We start from the raw sequence: 19363 nt of genomic DNA, 5'->3' as shown, positions 1-19363 counted from the left end.
TAATGACGTATCCACGTGTACCTGAAGAGCAGACCACTCCATACCAGTCTTCTAATACTCCAACCCATTTGCCCCACATGCGGTGAAATTTCTCAGGGCATCCCCTGGCGACATAAAGAGACCGCTCCTGCGCAGCACACCAGTCCACCCCTCTGCGCCAGCGCCCTAGAGTGGGTGCGGTAGTGTCCAGCCAGTGAGCAGCAATGTCCCTTTTGACGATCACCAACTGTGTATTAAGGAAGAGCTTCTCAACCCTGGAGCCATCCAATCCATCGGGGATGCCCAGCAGAACACGTATGGGATCAAGAGGCACCTCCCAGCCCAGGACCCCTGTCAGGTCTTGTGTTAAAGATTCCCAATAGCCCTGTATCGCACGACATATCCACACCATATGGTAGAAGTCTGCGTTGGGGTGGGAGCAGTGGGTGTCAGGCCGAAGGGCATCCCTCCAATCCCCATCCTCCAGAGCCCGAGCCAGCCCTCCCATTTGTCTCAGGAGTAAGGAAAGGGAGTTAGGGGTATTGTTGGTGAGTGAGCGGTACACTCGAGAGATCCCACCCTTTCCCAAATCTCCGGTCATAACTTGCGCCTCAGGCAGGCTATATTCGGGCAGGGAAGTGCCATCTGAAATGTGAGAGAGAAGAGCGTGGCGCAACTTCAGATATCAAAATAATTGAGAGGGATTGAGGGAGTGTCTATCCTGTAAATCCTGAAATATGAGTATACGAGTACCGCTCTAGACGTCGCCCAACAAGGTTACCCCGATGAGATCCCATTGCTGGAACCCTGACAAGGAGGCAACGTCACGGAGCCTAGTGCCACACCACAAGGGAGTGTATTGAGTCAGCCTACCTGCCCAGTGAGTATGACGTAGTGATGCACTCCGCGCATGACCTCTGGGAGAGCCCGAGGAACAACAGCCCTGTAAAGCATCCCCTGGATAGAGGAGAAGCCCATGGTGTGAAGTTCCAAGCGATATGCCGGGTAGGACCAGCCGCCATTAAACCAGTCGTGGATCGTAAGGAGACAAGTTGCTAAATAATAGAGGTAGATGTTCGTCATTCCGAGACTTAGGGATCTCTACGATGGTAGCGAGATCTGCCTCCGGCCGGAAAGAGCTGCACTCCACTGCTTTATTGTACATCTGAAAGAAACGGGTTAGTGTTAGATTCCCTACCTTAGAATATCCTCAGGCGTCAGACTGAATCCGGAAAGTTTTGCGTAGCAGTACCCCTGCGCGTCAGTAGGGGTCGTCTGCGGCTCCGCGTCAGTCGTCGTGATCGCCGGTATAACGTCGTCGGAGTACTTAGACGCCGCCCTCCCGCGCTGACGTAAGTTCTTCTTTTTTCCGCACCAGCAAGCGCAGATCCGGGAAGAGCAGAACTCCTAGTCAATTTTTGACTAAACTTTTTGATCTCTTTTGGATCCTTCTCGAGTCGATACCTCGACTTGCGGTGTCGGTAGGGAGTGCCCGGGTTCAAAGCCTGCGACGATTGTCACGGCTTGATGTCGGTGACCGACCCCCACCGTCGGTGCCTTTACTGTCTCGTGACCGACCATGATGACAAGTCGTGCCCCGACTGCCGGGCCTTGACCTCGAAGGTTAGGCGGGAGCGGTCCCGTAAGCGTCTAGAGCTCCGGCAGTCGGCTCTGCGCCGCTAGAGGTCCCGGTCCAGGAGGAGGACGAGGGGCCACAGTCATCGCTGCTAGACAAGTCAACACCACTTATCGGGCTCCAAGTCCTCAGGTAAGTCGAGGCACAAGAAGTCGAAGAAGCGACATCGCTCTTCCCCCCCGACCCCCCTCCCTCCGACGCTCAAGCGAAGCGGCTGGGGGTTCGGGCGACGAGGCTCCGCCAGAGCCGCAAGCGCCGCATCGAGCTCCATACCCGCCGGTCCCTGGGCTGCACGCGACGCTGGAAGAGATTAGCGCCTTCCTCATGGCCATGAGGTCGCGCTTCCCTCCGTCGGAACTCGCCGAGGCGCCTTCGGGCCCCGCAGGTCTGACTGGGAGCCTAAGCGGGCCGGCGACTCCGGTCCCGATGGCACAGGGTTTCTCAGGATCCAGGCCTGGATCTGTGACGATGCCGGTCGACCTTATGACCCCTCCGCTGGCACCGTCACCAAGGGTGTCTCCCCCGACGCCGTCCCCGGACGACGTCGTCCCCGGTCCCTGCCTTGGTCCGGATCCGGTGTCGGACCAGGCGGAATTCGGCACCTATGCAGTCCTTGATCTCCTCATCTTGGAGGAGCCAGGCGTTGAGTCGCCAAAGTGGTCCGGAGGATGGGGGAAGGGCCCCTACATGGAGTAGCACTGGGGAGTGGTCCGACAGGCCCCTCGGGAGGATAGAGATTACCTGGAGTGCTCTGCAATCCTGAACCGACAGGAAAGCATAATCTAGGCGTGCATGGGTGTGATGAGAGGCAGAAGTATGCGTGTATTTCCTTGCGGTCGGGTACCACAGTCTCCAGGCGTCCCGAGACCCAGGCTGGCAGCCCATGAGGAGAGGAGACTCGATTGGGCAGTCCTGGAGGTAGACGGAGGAGACAGAGTACCAAGGCCGGGATCGATAGTGGCATTGAAATCCCCCCCATACTACGGTCTGTCCCAGGGGCAAAGCCGTGATCAGCGGGGTAAGTCCGCGGAGTGTAGGGGCCAACAAAGCGGGAGGGGAGTAGACAGACAGCACGGGCGATCCCGAAGGGTCACTTCTGAAAGAATAAAGCAGCCCTGAGGGTCCTGTGTCTCTTTACAGGCCACTAGGGGAAGAGTACGACGCGCCAGAATAGCCACCCCTCTGGATCCCCTACGAAACCCAGAGTGCCAGACAGCGCCATAGCCATAGCGGGCAAGGAAAGGACATCGGCGGCCTAATAGATGGGTTTCCTGAAGCAGGAGTATATCCACCGCCTGACGCTGGGCATATCGCAGGGCGGTTGCGTGCTTGATCTTGTGCAGCAGGCCATTAACATTCCAGGACATTATGTGCAGCAGGCCATTAACATTCCAGAACATTATGTGGAGCGATGAGAGCGCCCTAGAATCGCCGGGCAGGAGGAGGCCATGGGGGGAGTCGGGCCGCTGGGCTGCATAGCTGGGATAATGAAAGTGTGGTAATGTCCGGAGCCCGTGGATAAGGTAGCGTAGCGTCGTTCACCCAGGTGTAATGGAAGAGAGGCAGTGCAGAAAACATAAAACCTAAAAAAACAAATCCTACGGGAGCCGGAGATCCAAGCCCCCACCACACACTTCAGGAACCAAAGCATCTGTCGCCCAAACAGTAACAGGGAACTGGAACACCAAGCTAAAACGTTTGGAAATGGGGAAAGTCGTGGAGGACACCTCCTCATAGCAGGATGTTCTTTTTTTTTTTTCACATTTCTTATTGATTTTTCAGCATAGAAAACAAACAATAAGCATGTCAGTATCGAGCAACACTCCCACATTCCCATTTTTGACCCCCCACCCTCCCCTCCCATCCCCTGTTCTAGGACACAGTTCCTTATTTCCATTAGTTCGTCTAGAGTTATCTTCCAGGCCCTTAACAGTAGCAGCGCTGGGACCTGTGGCTCCAGTCCATCCATGTCCATCATGAGCTCAGGTCTCCATGTCCCTTTGAAGCCCTCCATCCAATCCATGGTAACGACGCCATTTGCCCCACACCCTACCAAACTTCTTTGGGCACCCCCTTGCTTTGTAGGTGACCCTTTCGGCCGCCATATATGTATCCATTCCCCTCCCCCACTCCTCCAGCTGGAGTGTGTCCGGCGCCCCCCACTTTCGGACCACGTCTCTTTTGGCCACCACCAGGGCAAGCACCAGAAAAATCAACAGTGGGCGGGCCAAGTCTACATCATTAGTCATTCCCAGGGGTACCAACTTTGGGTCTAACGGAATGGCCATTTCCAACACCTCTCCCAGTTCTGAAAGGACCTCCCCCCAATATGTTTGAATGTTTGGACAGGACCAGATCGTATGGAGGAAGTCCCCCCTGTCGTGCCCACATCGTAGACAGCAGGGATCTAGCACTCTCCCCATCTTATGCAGGCGCACCCTATCAAAATAGGACCTATGGAGTATCTTACATTGTATCAATCTGAGACGTGATTTAATTGCTACCTCCCTAGGATGCATCAGGACCACACCCCAGTCTACTTTATCCATATCCCCCACCTCCCGCTCCCACGTGGCTCTAAGACCCCCAAGTTTATTTGGTCTATTATTCATTATTGGTTTATAAGTCAGGAACACTGCCTTCCCAGGGATCCATTCCTGTAGAAGGCGGCCCTCTAATGGAGCGTACTCGGGGAGTGCCTTCGTAAATGCCCTCTCTGCCCTCCATGCATGCCTCAATTGTAGATATTTAAAGTATTCGGAGCGGTGGAGCCCATACTCATGTTGCAATGAGGGGAAGGATTGTAGCGCCCCCTTCTTGATCACATCTCTCAGATTAAAGATGCCGATTGCATCCCAGCGCTGGAACCCTCTTAACTTGCTAAGTTCCCTCAGCCAAGCGCATTACCACAGCGGGGTTTGTTTCGTAGGTTTGTGTTCCCATCCAATCGTTTTAGTTGCCCTTTTCCACGCCCCCAGCGTGATTTTAGTAGCAGCCAGTAGTCTGGCCTGTCCCCTGCCTCCGTACAGAAAGTATATACACGTGTGTGTGCCCATGGAGTACCTTTCTAGTGCATAGGTGGGGTGTGTCGCAGGTGTGTGTATCCATTCATTCACAGGGGCCAGGTGCTCCGCGCAGTAGTAGGCCTCTAGGTCAGGCAGTGATATCCCCCCATCATATTGGTGTCTCTGTAGGGTCGATAGCGCTACCCTGAGTTGCTTTCCCAACCACAGAAAGGACCGCCGTTCCGCATGGATGTCACGGAAGACCCCTCTCTGCACAGGAAGTATTCATTCTGAAAGACATATAGAAATCTCGAGAGTGAGATCATTTTAAACATCGCTGCCCTTCCCAACAGCGTCAGAGGGAGCAGTTGCCATCTAGCTGTGTCCTCAGTAAAGTTGCGTACTATGCGGCTAATATTCCGTTCATAGGAAAGAGTTGCATCAGTCGTTATAAATATTCTTAGGTATGTAAATCCCTCTCTAGTTGTCTGCAGTCTCGTAGGCAGCGTGGGCCATCCGTAAGCATGAGCGGATTTTGCGGATTGGCAATCCGCGAATTTTGCGGATTTGCGGATTCGCAATCCGCAAAATCCGCGAATTCCCGCGAATTTGCGGATTTTTTTTTTTTGTGTTTGCCCGTGTTTCTGCCAGTTCGCGAGGGTTTTTACAATTTCGCAATTTGCGAACTTACCTGTCGGGTCGCAAGTTTTGCGAACTTGTTGTTTCTACGTGTCCAGCCTGTTTGGGACACTCTTCTTCATCACTGCCACTCTCTGTCACCACTGCCACTCTCTGACTACTCATGCCACCCTCTGGCCCACCCATGCCACCCTCTGTTTCATCACCACACCCTCTGGTTGTCCAGTGTACATTATTTTCGGCAAAGCAAAGCACACCTTCCCTGCCTCAAGTGACCTGAATTAATTTGGGGCTGATTAATGTGTCACAGAATATTTTTTTAGCTGGCACCTGCTTCCTTAGTGCGCCCTGATTAGTGATCTTTTGCACTTGCTAAGTGCTTTCATTGTTGCAAAATTAGTTACAACACCTGCCCTGCCCCAACTGACAATAATGAATTAGGGGCTGATTAATGGATTTTAACTTCCAGCCTGGCTCCTGCTTGTCTCCCTTAGCTGTAATTCAGGACCTTTGTGGCATATGTGTAACTATTCTGAGGTTCAGAGCAGGGTCACATAATAGTTTCAACTGGCAACTGAACTCTGGAGGGGCCCCTCAGGAAGCACTACAGGAAATGGCTACTAATGATGTGCCTGAACTTTTGAACCTGGTAAGTAGTTACTTTCAGTTTTGCTAAGATCGTATTTCTGCAATTTTGCACTTATTCGCGGGGCGCGAACTCACGCGAACAGTGCGAGCAGTGCGAGCAAAATCCGCTGCTCGCGGATTTGCGGATTTTGCGGGAAATTCGCAAATCTCGCGGATTGCGGATTTCCCGAAAATCCGCAAAATCCGCGAGCGTAACGGATTTTCCGCCCATGCTTAGCCATCCGTCCCCTCCCTGTGGATCATAGAGCGTCGACTTGTGCCAATTGATTCGGTAGCCAGACTTGGCCCCGTAGCGGTCCAGCTCCAAAAACAGCACCGGTATAGTAACCTCCAGCTGTGTGATATAGAGAAGAACATAGTCTACCTACAGAGACAGTTTTTCGTCAGTGTCGTCTGCTTGTCCTATCCGAAAGCCGGTAATCCCTGCATTCTGTCTAACTGTGCATGCCATTATTTTAATAGTAAGGGCAAACAGCAGGGGAGACAGGGGGCATCCTTGCCTGGTGCCCCGTCTCACAGGGAAGTCCCTTGATAGCGTCCCATTGACCCGAACTCTCGCTCTAGGGTCATTATAGAGTAGATTAATTTTTCGTCTATATTTGGGTCCAAAGCCAAGACGCTCCAGTACCCCTTCCTTAAAGGGACAGTGGACAGCGTCACATAGCAGGATGTTCTTATCTTATAACCATCCATGACAAGTTAGTGACGAGATGGGTTACTGGTCTCGGCCGACACCAGCCAGGAACCAAAACATCAAAAGAAAAAGGCTGACATTGCAGTGATGGGCTCAGGCCGGCCCGGTGAGAAGTGTCCGACTGTGGAAAAGATCGGTGTCTGGAAGGTCTATCGAGGACGGTCGAGGTGAAGCCGAGCTGGGATCGGAACGTCCCAAGGAGCGTAAGCGCCGCCTGGCAGGAGAGGTCTCACTGGATGGCCCAGGCGTGTGGCCCTGTGAGGGGCGTATCAGAGAAGCAGAGCGTGCACGTCGTTGGCCTCTGCGCCTCCCGGATCGTCTGTGGCGTGGGTGAAGCACCGGCATGTCCCGCTGGGCGGCGCCGGTTGCAGTAGCTAGTACATGATTTTGGGCAGACAGCCGCAGCGGGTGTTCTTCTGTTGCCCATTGTGAGAAGTTGGCCTGATATATGATGCTCACTAGTTCTAGTGATCACCTTGTATCAGTCCAAACTACCCTTATGGTGATTGGTTTTAAGTCAACCTTATAGACCAGCTATCCTAATGGTAGCATGGACAAAGCAGTCTTAGGCTAAACTCTTTTGGCATGTGAAGCCAGCTGTTTTACCACATATAACCCCTTGAATACCAAATGAAAGGACACCACACAGGTTGTTATGAAAATAAACAATATATTTATTACAAACAAACCCCTCTGAACTCTTAATGATATCAGAGGGCTAAACACATGAAAAGACTCTTAAGAAAAATACGTTAAGTTGCACAAATTACAATGGTGCCCTAGTTGCACGACAAACCAAATACTAAGTAAATGGTATAAGGAAATCGATAGAAGGAATGGAGCTGCCCAAAGGCTGTAGGATCGCTGGTACTACACTACCCTAACCTTAGGTAAGTAGCAGGAGGCCCACGGAACGCGTGTGCAGAGTGTAATCTCACACGCGAGATGCGGAACAAAGTCAATGGACAGTGCAAATTACGAAAAGGTAAGTAAAAGACAGTTCCGACTAGCTAGGACTAAAACGACTGGATACCTGGAAACTAGGAGAGTCAATCTACCCTTGAGCACCGAAATCTCTCGTTACCTCACCCACGGGCTGCGGTTGCATAGGTGTGAAAGTGTGTCGGGTTTCCGCGTCGAAGTCTATGGAGCCTTGAAGAAAGATGCTGCAGGCGACCAGGAGGAAGCTGTCCGGAGCGATCCAAGGGTGGATCGAGGAAGACGAAGACCTGAAAGCAGAGGGGACAATGTTCAAAGTCACTAGCCAGTGACCAGAGTGGAACCAGGAAGGAACCAGATGCTGTCGTCGTGATCAGGTGAAGAGTGGACGCTTGACTCTGCAGCCACATGGACCAGGAGTGTCTTCGACTACCAGGATGGAGGCACGAGCTGTCCCACGCAGGCTCTCGCTGTCGGCAGTGTTGGTTCCGGATTCGGCGTCAACAGGCCTTAGCAAAGGCAACCCACGCGGTGAGTGGAAAAGGCGTCTGGTGCGGACCAGGAGGGTGCGGGGTGCTTCTCCTTTGCAGGGAAGCAAGGACGAGTCTGGAGCAACCAGACCAGCGATGTAGTTTTCGTGGATCGTCGTCTAGGAGGCCACTAACCAGCCGGCAAGTGACCAGACAACGCGTCGAGCAGCAATCAAGCAAAAAGGCCCCACACAGATCTCGTGGATTTTGGAGGGCTGGTCTTCTGTGCAGGAGCTGCTCGGGGCTGGGGCTTTTCAATCCCCAAAGCACTTTCTCGAGGATGCCTCTGAAGTGGTGCTGGAAGCGAAGTGCAGTTACTTCAAGATGGCCGGTCCCAAATGTCTCGTCGCACCCACGGATCTCAGCTGTGCTGCAGATGTACGTAGAGGTCGGAGAGGTCTGGAAGTCCTGATCTCGTCGGGCTCTGAAGTCTGGTTCCAGGTAGTAAGGACGATAAAGTGAACCGTTAGGATGCTTGATGGTGCCTGCTTGGTCAGGGTGGTCACTCCTTGGCCACAAGGGAGATTTCTTCAGTCTTCTGTGGAGCAGAACGTCGAAGTCCAGAGTTTCTTCTTGTAGATTCAATTCAGGATAATCTAATTTGGAATGGGACCAGCTCCTACATTTATTCTCCTAAAGGGGGCTGTACTATGACTAGGTGCCTCCTATGGGTGGGACCAGGAAGGGGGTGGTTACACCCCCTATCCTTTGTTCGATTTCGCGCCAGAGCTGGGGCTGGAGTGCCCCAGCAACTGGTTTGAACCAGGGTATGCACAGGGACACCTTGTGTCTCATTCCTTTCAGCCTGTCCTACCTCAATACACAAAATCCTGTCTGGGGTGGTGTTAGCACGTCCCAAGGCAGGAAACCCTTTGTCCAAGCCTCCCTCGCTGGAAGGACTCCCAGCAGCAGGAGGTCAGACTTGTGTCTGTGGTGGCAGCATCCATTTTGTGATGCTGAGACTCGAGTTAACTTTAACCGGGGTTCACAGTTACATACATGCCGTGTCCCTCTAAATGAACTGGCGAGGGGGTAGTATTCCAATTCGTATGACACCTTACTCGACATGTTTTGATAATGCTTGGCCAAAGTTAGCAATAACCGCGAGGATTATAATGCACTTAAGAGTATATGGTATAGCGTTATCATGGAAACAGCTAAAGGACTTGGTTCTGAAAGCTGCAGACAGGCTCAGCTCATGCTAGAGCACCATCTCACATAATTCCAAGCACTCTGCCTCCAGGATAGTTAAGGCCTGCCATAGGAGTGACTTATAGGAGTATATGTGTCCATTTTAGGGTTAAATATAGGTATACTATATCTAAAGCAAAGGGTGATTACACCACCTTGCCCCAGCTGTGTTACCAGCCAGTTGTGTCTGTTTAGATGGCCAGCCAGGGGTGGCACAATACATGCTGCATCCCCTAGTAGGCCTGGGGTGCACTTATGCTCTGGGTACCTACGGTCACGCGCAGCGTTCGCGCCCCATGCGTGCCGAAGGTGCGCCAAAGGTAAGCCCGTCTACGCCCGTCCGCGCATGGACCGCGCCCAGCGCCAGACCCCCTGGCCCCCGCAAATCGTACCCCTCCCGCATATCGTATGCCGCCGCCACCCTCCTAGCCCTTAACACCGGACGCACATCACAATGCTACGAGGCTGCCCCAGGACGTACCCACGGTCCATTCGCCTGCCACTCCTGCAAGTACGCCTGCATCAAAACCCACACCAAACCCACTTCCTCCAAACACAGCTCCGACTTTAATCACCTGAAGTGCATCCTGCTGAACACCCGCTCGATCCACAGACACGCCACTGAACTCTGGGACCTACTCGACACTGCATCACCGGACATCGCCTTCCTTACAGAAACCAAGATGAACACATCATCAGCACCCGACATCGCCATAGCCATCCCGGACGCTTACAAGATCATCCGCAAAGACCGCACCAACCAAACAGGAGGAGGCATCGCCATCGTCCATAAGAACACCAACAAAATCACGACGAGCTCCGACGATATCCTTGCAACTGCCGAACACCTCCACTTCCAGATCCACACCGACCCCAGGACCACACTTAGAGGCGCCCTCATCTACAGGCCTCCAGGAACCCGTAAAAATTCAGCGATGACATCACTGACTTCATCAGCTCACATGCCCTCGCCTCCGAGAACTACATTCTACTTGGAGACCTCAACTTCCACCTGGAAAACAAAAACGACAGCAACAACACCTCCCTTCTGGACAACCTGGCCAATCTCGGACTCAAACAACTGGTTGACTTCCCCACCCATGTAGTCGGACACACGCTCGACCCTATCTTCACCTCCTGCAAACACATCTCCTTCGATCACACCACAGCTCTCCATTGGACGGACCACAGTTGTGTTCACTTCAGCTACAAAACCACCTCGATCCACAACCACCCACAACCTATTCCTCGAAGAAACTGGAACAAAATCACCACCGACTAACTCCTCACATCACTTAACCAAAACCCTCCCACCCTCTCATTGGACCCAAACCAAGCTACCACCAAACTCAAGCAATGGATCACTCACAGCGCTGACGAATTAGCACCCCTGAAAAACCGCCAGATCAAATCAGGTAACAAAAAGGCTCCCTGGTTCAATGATGACCTTAAGAAATCCAAGAAGCTATGCCGCACCCTAGAGAAAACATGGAGAAAAAACCCAACCACCGACAACATGACCACCTTCAAGGCAGCCACCCGCAAACACCACCAACTGATTCGTTCCACCAAGAAATCGGCATTCAAGGATCGAATCGACAACAACGCCCATAACAGCAAGGAACTTTTCAACATCGTCAAAGAATTCACCAACCCCACCGCAGCCTCAAACGACATTACTCCCTCCCAAAACCTCTGCGACTCGTTATCCTCCTTCTACAACAAAATTGCCGACATTCACAACAGCTTCAAGAACATTCCCCACGAGCAATCCTCCCCACCCCCCTCAGAACCTTCACCGCCATCCAACAACCTCAGCGCCTGGAACCCAATCACCACTGAAGACACCATCAGCCTAATGAACTCAATCCACTCTGGATCGCCAACCGACCCCTGCCCCCACCACATCTTCAACAAAGCAGACTCCATCATCGCACCCCATCTCCGCGATGTCATCAACTGCTCATTCAACTCTGCTACCTTCCCAGAAAGCTGGAAACACCCCGAAGTCAGCGCCCTCCTGAAGAAACCCACAGCAGACCCCTCTGAACTTAAAAACTATCGCCCCATATCCCTCCTCCCATTCCCTGCCAAAGTAATTGAGAAAGCCGTCAACAGCCAGCTCGCCGCCTTCCTTGAATCCAACAACTCCCTCGATCCCTCTCAGTCAGGATTTCGAGCCAAACACAGCACCGAAACCGCCCTCATTGCAGCGACAGACGACATCCGAACACTACTGGACAACGGAGAAACAGTGGCCCTCATTCTACTCGACCTCTCCGCCGCTTTCGACACAGTCTGTCACAGCACCCTTATACAACGCTTTTGTCCACCATAAGCGTGGAAGGGTATACTCAGATGTGAGTCCCTAGCTCATTGCACCATCAGGATTCGAGCAAGCCGGGCCGAAGACGGCTGAAATGCCAGAAACCGGTCCCCGGTAGCTTGTTTCCTTCCCAGTATAAGAATTGGCTTGGTAGTTTGGTCTTCCCTGTTCCCATGATGCACTGAGCCAGGGTCATACTAATTTGCATATAGCCAAGTTCTGAGCTGGGATGGTGCAGTGAGCTAAAAAACGGTGATGGATCAAGCCCTGATCTTTGGACTTGGTAAGAGTGTTCTGCTTAATTCAGACACTCTGTTCATCACCACCCCCTTTTCTGAATCACTCTAGATGGCTGGCATATAGGGACGGCCGGTCTCCCCAGCTACTGCTGCAGTCACCCTCATCTTTTCGAGGTCAGGCATATGAATTTGGTAGGCAACTTGCAGGTCAACATGGGCACTAGCATTCCCAGTGACTCCCCCCCCCCTTTTGCAACAGTCACCAAACACTTTTGCCATTAGTGGCGAGACAAAATCTACCATTTTCTTCTGGCGTGGTTGTCTCTCATGTCTGACAGATGGGCCCTTCCACTCATTCAGCATGGCTATGTGCTACCATTTCTTTCTGCTCCGTCAAACCTTCTCCCCAGATCAGCACATTTCTCAGAGAAACACCTGTTACAAGAAGTGATAGTTTGACTTATAATGGAGCTATAAAGAGAGTTCCGAATTTAGAAGTAGGAGAAGGTTACTACTCTTGCTACTACAGGCGAGCTGGGGGAGGCCAGTGGTCTGGACACTTCGCCAGACGATGGATTCGTCTCCCTCCTACCGTGGCTACGGAGGAGGGGGCTGCTTACAGCGTGGTGTTGACTAGGGCAGCCGAGGCCTTGGCTCTTGAGCTCCATGTCGTGGCCGTGAGGACTAACCTCTTCACTGAGGTGCTCAAACCGCAGGCATGCTCCTCGGAGCCTCTCCAGCCGTTCAACGAAGCTCTCACTGACGCTCTGCTAGGCACCTGGTCAAGGCCTCTACAGGCCTCCCTGTAGATTGGAACGTGGCCCGATCCCACCGCCCGGCTCTAGGCGACCCCAGCTTCCTGTCCGTTAACCCCACCCGCGAGAGCCTGGTGATCCAGGTCTCTACCTCCCAGACCGCATTCCCGACCGCTCCCCTGGATCGGGAATCCAAAAGGTACGATCAGTTTGGCAAGAATCTGTTCTCCTCCCTAAGTTTGGGGCTCATGTCTGTCAACACCGCCTGCCTTTTGGGCCGTTACACCCACTCTCTGTGGGATACGGTTGCGGAAGTGCTGCCGCAGTGCCCGGAGGAGGCCCGGGCAAAGCTTACCCAAACCCTTGCAGAAGGGTGGGACGCAGAACTCTATTCCATTCGGTGTGGACTCGAAACCACGGACTCGCTGGGTAGGGCGATTGCAACGACGGTGGAGGTTCGCCGCCACGCCTGGCTGAGATCCGCCAACTTTTATGGGGATGTCCAGGCAACACTCATGGACATGCCCTTTGATGGCCGTCGCCTCTTTGGCGACAAGGTGGACATTGCGCCGGAGCGTTTCAAGGACTCCAGGGCTACGGCCAAGTCCTTTGGCCTAGGCCAACGGCAGCAAACTTCCGCCTCTCGCTCCTTTCGTGGCCAAGGAAGGGGCGCCTCCACACATCCAGGTAGCCACAGGCCGCAGACTCAGGCTCAAGGCGGACGTGGCTACCGCCGGGGTCAGTCCACACCCGCCCCTGCAGCATCTGCCTCTAAGCCTTCCTAGTCCGGCATTTCAGGCCCATTCCTCGCCAGTGGGGGGCCGGGTCCGCCATCACCTCCCCCACTGGCGTACCATCACGTCGGACAGGCAGGTGCTGCAAATCGTCCAAAGGGGCTACTCCCTCCCCTTCGAGGTGACTCCTCCAGCCATGCCACCGCAGTACCACCGCGTGTCGGGGGATCACTTGCAACTTCTGCAGGAGGAAATTACGGCCCTCTTGGCCAAGGGGGCCATTGAGGACATTCCTGGGCCAGAAGAAGGACGTGGTTGCTATTCCCACTACTTTCTGGTACCCAAGGGCAAAGGGGGCCTACGCCCTATCTTGGACCTACGGAGCGTCAACGGCTTCCTCCAGAAGGAGAAGTTCAAGATGCTGACTTTGGCTCAGGTCCTAGCTGCCCTGGACCCAGAAGACTGGATGGTAGCGTTATACTTGCAGGACGCATATTTCCATATCCCCGTCCTGCCGGCCCACCGGCGTTACCTGCGGTTCACGGTAGGCCACGAGCACTTTCAGTTTACCGTGCTACCCTTCGGCCTTACCAGTGCCCCACGGGTGTTCACGAAAGTGATGCCGGTGGTTGCAGCTCATCTGCGCAGATTAGGGGTTTCAGTCTTCCCCTATCTCGACGATTGGTTGTTGAAGGCGGGCTCGCCCCAAACAGTCGTCTCCCACCTCAAGACTATGTCCAACCTCCTGCACCAGCTGGGGTTTTCCATCAACGTGCCGAAGTCGCACCTGTGCCCCTCTCAGACGCTCCTCTTCATCGGAGCGGTTCTGGACTCGGCGCAGTTTCGGGTTTATCCTCCACTCTGATTCCGATCTTTCAGCCTTTATCCCGAGTCTTGTCAGGTTGACGCAGCGGCTCCTGGGGCAGATGGCCTCCTGCATCCTACAGGTGCATCACGACATGTGGCGGATGCTTGCTCTGCAGTGGGACCTGAAGTTTCAATTGGCCCAGCATCAGGGCAACCTGTCCTACCACGTCCTGATCTCGGAGGGCAGCGAGACAGCTGCAGTGGTAGCTCATGAACTGCGATTGGGTCAGCTGCAGATCTCTCTCCCTTCCCCAACCGGAGCATGTAGTGGTGACAGATGCGTCCCTCCTGGGATGGGGTGGCCACATGGGAGAAAAGGAGATCAAAGGCCTCTGGTCTACGGCGGAGACTCGGCTCCATATCAACCTTCTGGAGCTGCGGGCGATCCGTCTTGCACTGAAGGCATTCTTTCCCGCTGTCTGAGGAAGTGTAGTGCAGGTGTTCACAGACAACACCACCGCCATGTGGTACTGCAACAAACAGGGCAGGGTGGGGTCGTGGACCCTTTGTCGGGAGGCTCTGCGCCTCTGGACATGGCTGGAACACCAGGGCGTCACCCTGGTGGTGCAACACCTGGCAGGTTCTCTGAAGGCCATGGCGGACGAACTTAGCCGCCGGTGCATGATGGATCAGGAATGGCGTCTGAACTCGGACGTGGTGCAAGGTCTCTTTCAGCGATGGGGAGAGCCTTGGTTAGATCTATTCGCCACCGAAGAGAACGCGCAATGTCCTCACTTCTGCACGTTGGAATTTCTCAGGCGGCACTCGCTCGGCGACGCTTTTCGTCACGAGTGGAACTGCGGTCTGTTGTACGCCTTTCCGCCTATACCACTTCTGCCCAGAGTGCTGAAGAAGATCAGGCGAGACCGGGCCCAAGTCATCCTTGTGGCTCCGGACTGGGCACGAACATACTGGTATCCCGAGCTACTCAGCATGCCAGTCAATCCCCTGTTTCGTCTGCCTCTTCAGGAGGACCTTCTGTCGCAGCAGCGGGGTACGGTTCTCCATCCGAACCTGTCCAGTCTCCGCCTACATGCGTGGAGATTGAGCGGCGGCAGTTGAGGCCATTTGACTTGCCTCTTGAAGTCTGTGATGTGATTCTGGCAGCCAGGCGTCCCTCCACAAAGATGGTATATGCCTGCAGGTGGAATACATTTGTGGCATGGTGCACAGTAAAGGCTGTGGATCCACCCTCTACCCCCCTTTCAGAGGTTCTTCTCTTCCTTCTGTCTCTCGCCCATCAGGGCTCTGCTCTGGACACTCTTAAGGGCTACCTCTCGGCCATTTCAGCCTTCTTAAGGCTTCCTGATCCATCTTCTCTTTTCAAGTCCCCTGTTGTAAATAGACTCCTTAAAGGCATCACTCACACGTTTCCTCCTGTTCCCTTTGTGATGCCTCAGTGGGACTTAAATCTTAATCTGACATATCTGATGTGTGCTCCCTTTGAGCCACTTTATAACTGTCCTCTTCATCTTCTGACTCTTAAAACTGCATTACCTCTGCCAGGAGAGTGAGTGAGCTCCAGGCTCTATCCTCTAAACCTATTTTCCTCTCTGTCCATCCGGACAAAGTTGTTCTGAGGACTCATCCTTCTTTCCAGCCCAAGGTAGTCACAGCCTTTCACATCGGGCAGTCCATCACCTTGCCAAACTTCTTTCCTCCTCCGCATCCTTCGAAGGAGGAAGAGAGGCTCCACTGTCTGGATCCAAAACGTGTGCTCTCCTTCTACCTAGATCGGACACGCCAGTTCTGGGTGGACGACCAGCTCTTTGTTGGTTACATGGGCGCGAAGAAGGGACGGGCGGTGCACAAACGAACCATCTCTCGGTGGGTCGTGTTGTGCATCAAGGTCTGTTACTCTTTGGCTCGAAAGGAGCCTCCTGTTGGGCTGAGGGCCCACTCCACTCGGGCCACGGTGGCTACATCTGCCCTGGGTCGGGGAATTCCATTGCAGGATATTTGTCAGGCAGCTACGTGGCCCTCGCTGCACACGTTTGCTTGACACAACTGCCTGGACAGCCAAGTCTGGAGAGATGGCTTTTTCAGCCGTTCCGTTCTCCAGGACTTTCTGGTGTGATCTTGGTTCGTAAACCCACCACCGGAGTTGGTATTGCTGGGGTATCTATTCTAAGGTAAGGAATCTAACACTAACCTGTTTCTTACAGATGCACAAGTTACTTACCTTCGGTAACTATATATCTGTAAGAAACAGTAGTTAGTGTTAGATTCCTTACCGCCCCACTCATCCTCCCCGTTCTGCAAACCGATATCTAGGGTTAAGGTATTTCCCTTTGAGGGCCCTAGTTTCATGGCACCAGTGTCGGTTTCTGGCATGGCTCTGCATTCCTGGCGCTGAAAGCTATGTAGAAGAACTGACGTCAGAGTGCGAGGGCGGCATCTAAGTACTCCGACGTCATCCCGGCGATCACGACGCCGACGACGAACGCTGAGCCACAGACTACGCCTACCGATGCGCAGGGGTACTGCTACGCAAAACTTTCCGGATCCAGTCTGACGCCTGTGGATATAATAAGTTAAGGAATCCAACACTAAGTACTGTTTCTTACAGATATAGCTTTACCGAAGGTAAGTAACTTGTGCATCACCTCCATCTCTAGTGTTCTAATATTCCTTATTGACTTCTTAAGCTTTCCCTAGTTCATAGCAATAATCTTCTCTTGAAATATTGAATAAATGTCTCTCACTCTCTTTCTCACCCCATCAAAACTGTGCCTTTGTCTAGATGGCCAGTGTGAAACGGGAAACAGGAGTATTATTGTGTTCTCATAGCGGGTGGGGCCGGGTCGACTGGCCTCCAGGAGAATTGCATCTATATCATAGTAGTTGTGGAGGCAGGTGATTGAAGGCCCCTGAGGGTCCCCTGGCGAAGCCTCTATCAGCATGCTATGTGCCTTACACACCAAGAAGAACATTGATATTCCCTTTGGCTTGGGAAGTCTTGATCGGTTTTTCAATAAAGAGGTCCATTTGAGGCTGTTCTGGCCTATAAATCACTCGTTATTTCACCTGGAGTGCCTCTCTCTATCTTCAATATGTGCAGGCTCAGTGTGTCACTCAACAGGTCTTTCTCTCTGTTCTTAAACGGTTTTATTTCTGCAGACACATCAGCTAAGCCAGTTTCGGTCATTTTCACTCATTGATATTTTCTATTTATAGAAGAATAATTTCAATATTGATAAAGTCAATATTGATGATCATCACAGCCTGAAATACATCTCAGAGAGTTTATTCTCTGCCCCTGCCTGGGATGGCAGTGTGGCCCTCACCCATCCAGTATCTCACGCATCCGCCACTGGGTCTTTAAGTTGCCCCTGTGTCCTTCTTTTCTCATAAACACGTTTGTCAAGCGTTTTCACTGTTGACTGTTAATCTTGTACAGTGCTCTGCTCACAGCATCTCTCATCTGTATCATTGCAATACAGTTCTGCTGAACTGGCCTTAACTTCTGTGCCTCTTTACACGCGGCACAGTGTCCCTGTCATTCCTCGTTCATGTGAAGACCAGTCACGAGGGTATCTAACTTCATCCTGACAGACTGGTATGGGACCGGCCTAAGTCCTGCATCTGTATTGGAAAAGCAGTCCATGAATAGCCTCCACTACGCACACCATACACCCGCAAGAAACAGGCCAGCATGGTAGCTCCTAGAATGGTACATGCAATTCAATAATGACATTTGTATTTGACTGTTTGTTTCTTTTGGACTAAAAGTATTATTGACACACTCATTTTGTTAACTTTATGTATGTGACCACAGTTGCAGTTCAGCCTGGAGATCAACTCCTTTGTCCAGAAAGGAAAAAGAACAGTTCTTCAAAGGAAATTAATGAAGATGAAGTTGATGCAAATGCACACAGTAAGTGAATAGCAATCAGAATGATAACAAAAAAATAATTTCATAATATGGCGCTGGAAGACGTTGATTCTGTTGGATGGATGTTTCAGTGATTTAACATCCTTCAAAAGGTTGTTTTATGAGTATTGTGTTCCTGTGTATTTGTAAAATGTACATGTTCTGAAAACTGTTTAAGGACCCAGAACTGCCAAATATAGTTAATAAGGAATTGCAGTCCTTAATACATAGTGGTTCCCTGATGTATGTTGTATGCCACATGTGCACTGCAACTGTAGTACAGTTTCCCGCTCCAACAGACGCAGGAATTTGATTTTGTCATAGGCCTTGATTTTTTCTACAGTTTCATCCTGAGATTAGCTTGAAGGGTTGTGATGACTTGAACCTAAATTCCATATAAATATTGCAAAAATATGGCAACATTTGGAATCTAAACTTTATTGGTGTGTACAAAAATCCATAACTAACTTTGCCTCTATAAATTGCACCACTGCACCACCCAGTGGTTTCATGCATATCCCAATTTCTCAGTTTCTGTGTCCCACCCTTTTCACTTAAAAAACAAAAAAAAGTCTCTTGTGCAGCGCTAGGTCCTTTTTTTTGGATCAAAAATCATACTAGAAAGTGCGTTGTGATAGCAAATCTGGGAACAAGAATTGCTTCAGAAATTCAGAATACCACCTAACAGGATATTTACTGAAAAGGATTAACATGCTTCAAAGATTTATGTTGATTGGCATACTTTCCCAAAGGTGTCCAGTGTGCCTGACACTTATTTAAAAAAGTTCCAGCCATAATAAATCTTCAAATGGGAAGAGTTAGGGAGCCATTTGATTTTGGTTAACACACTGTCACTAGTAGGTAATGGAATCGCTGAGAAAACTTGAGTCGGTACCTGTTTTAAATTTGTGCAATTACATCACAAATGACCACGAGGACAATACATTTTACTGCTGTCCTCCCACATGGTGCCTATTAATGACTGGCTGTTCAGTGACAGAGATGACCCCCACTAACAGATTGGAACATGAACTCATTGACCCTCATAGACCCCTTAACTTTCTCAGTGGTGGGGGCCTTCCCATTGCCCCCAGTCTTGCGACTTCCTATCCTCTGCTGGCATGCTGCATTTACAAAAATTGGTAAATTAACAGCAGCGACGCCGCTGTGGCTGGTACCTGGTTGTCCGAAACAGCACAATTCTCTAGTTTAGCTAAATGGGATTTAATAGGCATTTCCACTCCTTTTGATGTTTGGAGGGACACAGTATCAGGTCGTTCCAAGAATTAGCTTTGGACTTTCAACTC

The 19363-nt window shown here is 51.8% G+C and overlaps 1 protein-coding gene across 2 annotated transcripts in view; it reads left to right on the top strand.

The window, feature by feature from the left end:
* Positions 1-19363, top strand: part of HTT (huntingtin) — a 2178328-nt gene that overhangs the window by 1632000 nt on the left and 526965 nt on the right. For both annotated transcript variants that reach the window (XM_086964158.1, XM_086964157.1), the window contains one exon: positions 17961-18059. In XM_086964158.1, coding sequence (XP_086820284.1) covers positions 17961-18059 — 99 coding nt within the window. The remainder of the gene's footprint in view (positions 1-17960; positions 18060-19363) is intronic.

This window comes from Lissotriton vulgaris, chromosome 3_2, assembly GCF_964263255.1.
Source record: "Lissotriton vulgaris chromosome 3_2, aLisVul1.2, whole genome shotgun sequence".
NCBI classification, from domain to species: Eukaryota; Metazoa; Chordata; class Amphibia; order Caudata; family Salamandridae; genus Lissotriton; species Lissotriton vulgaris.
The sequence above is the reverse complement of the archived record's forward strand: the minus strand, read 5'-3'. Positions and strand labels throughout refer to the sequence as shown.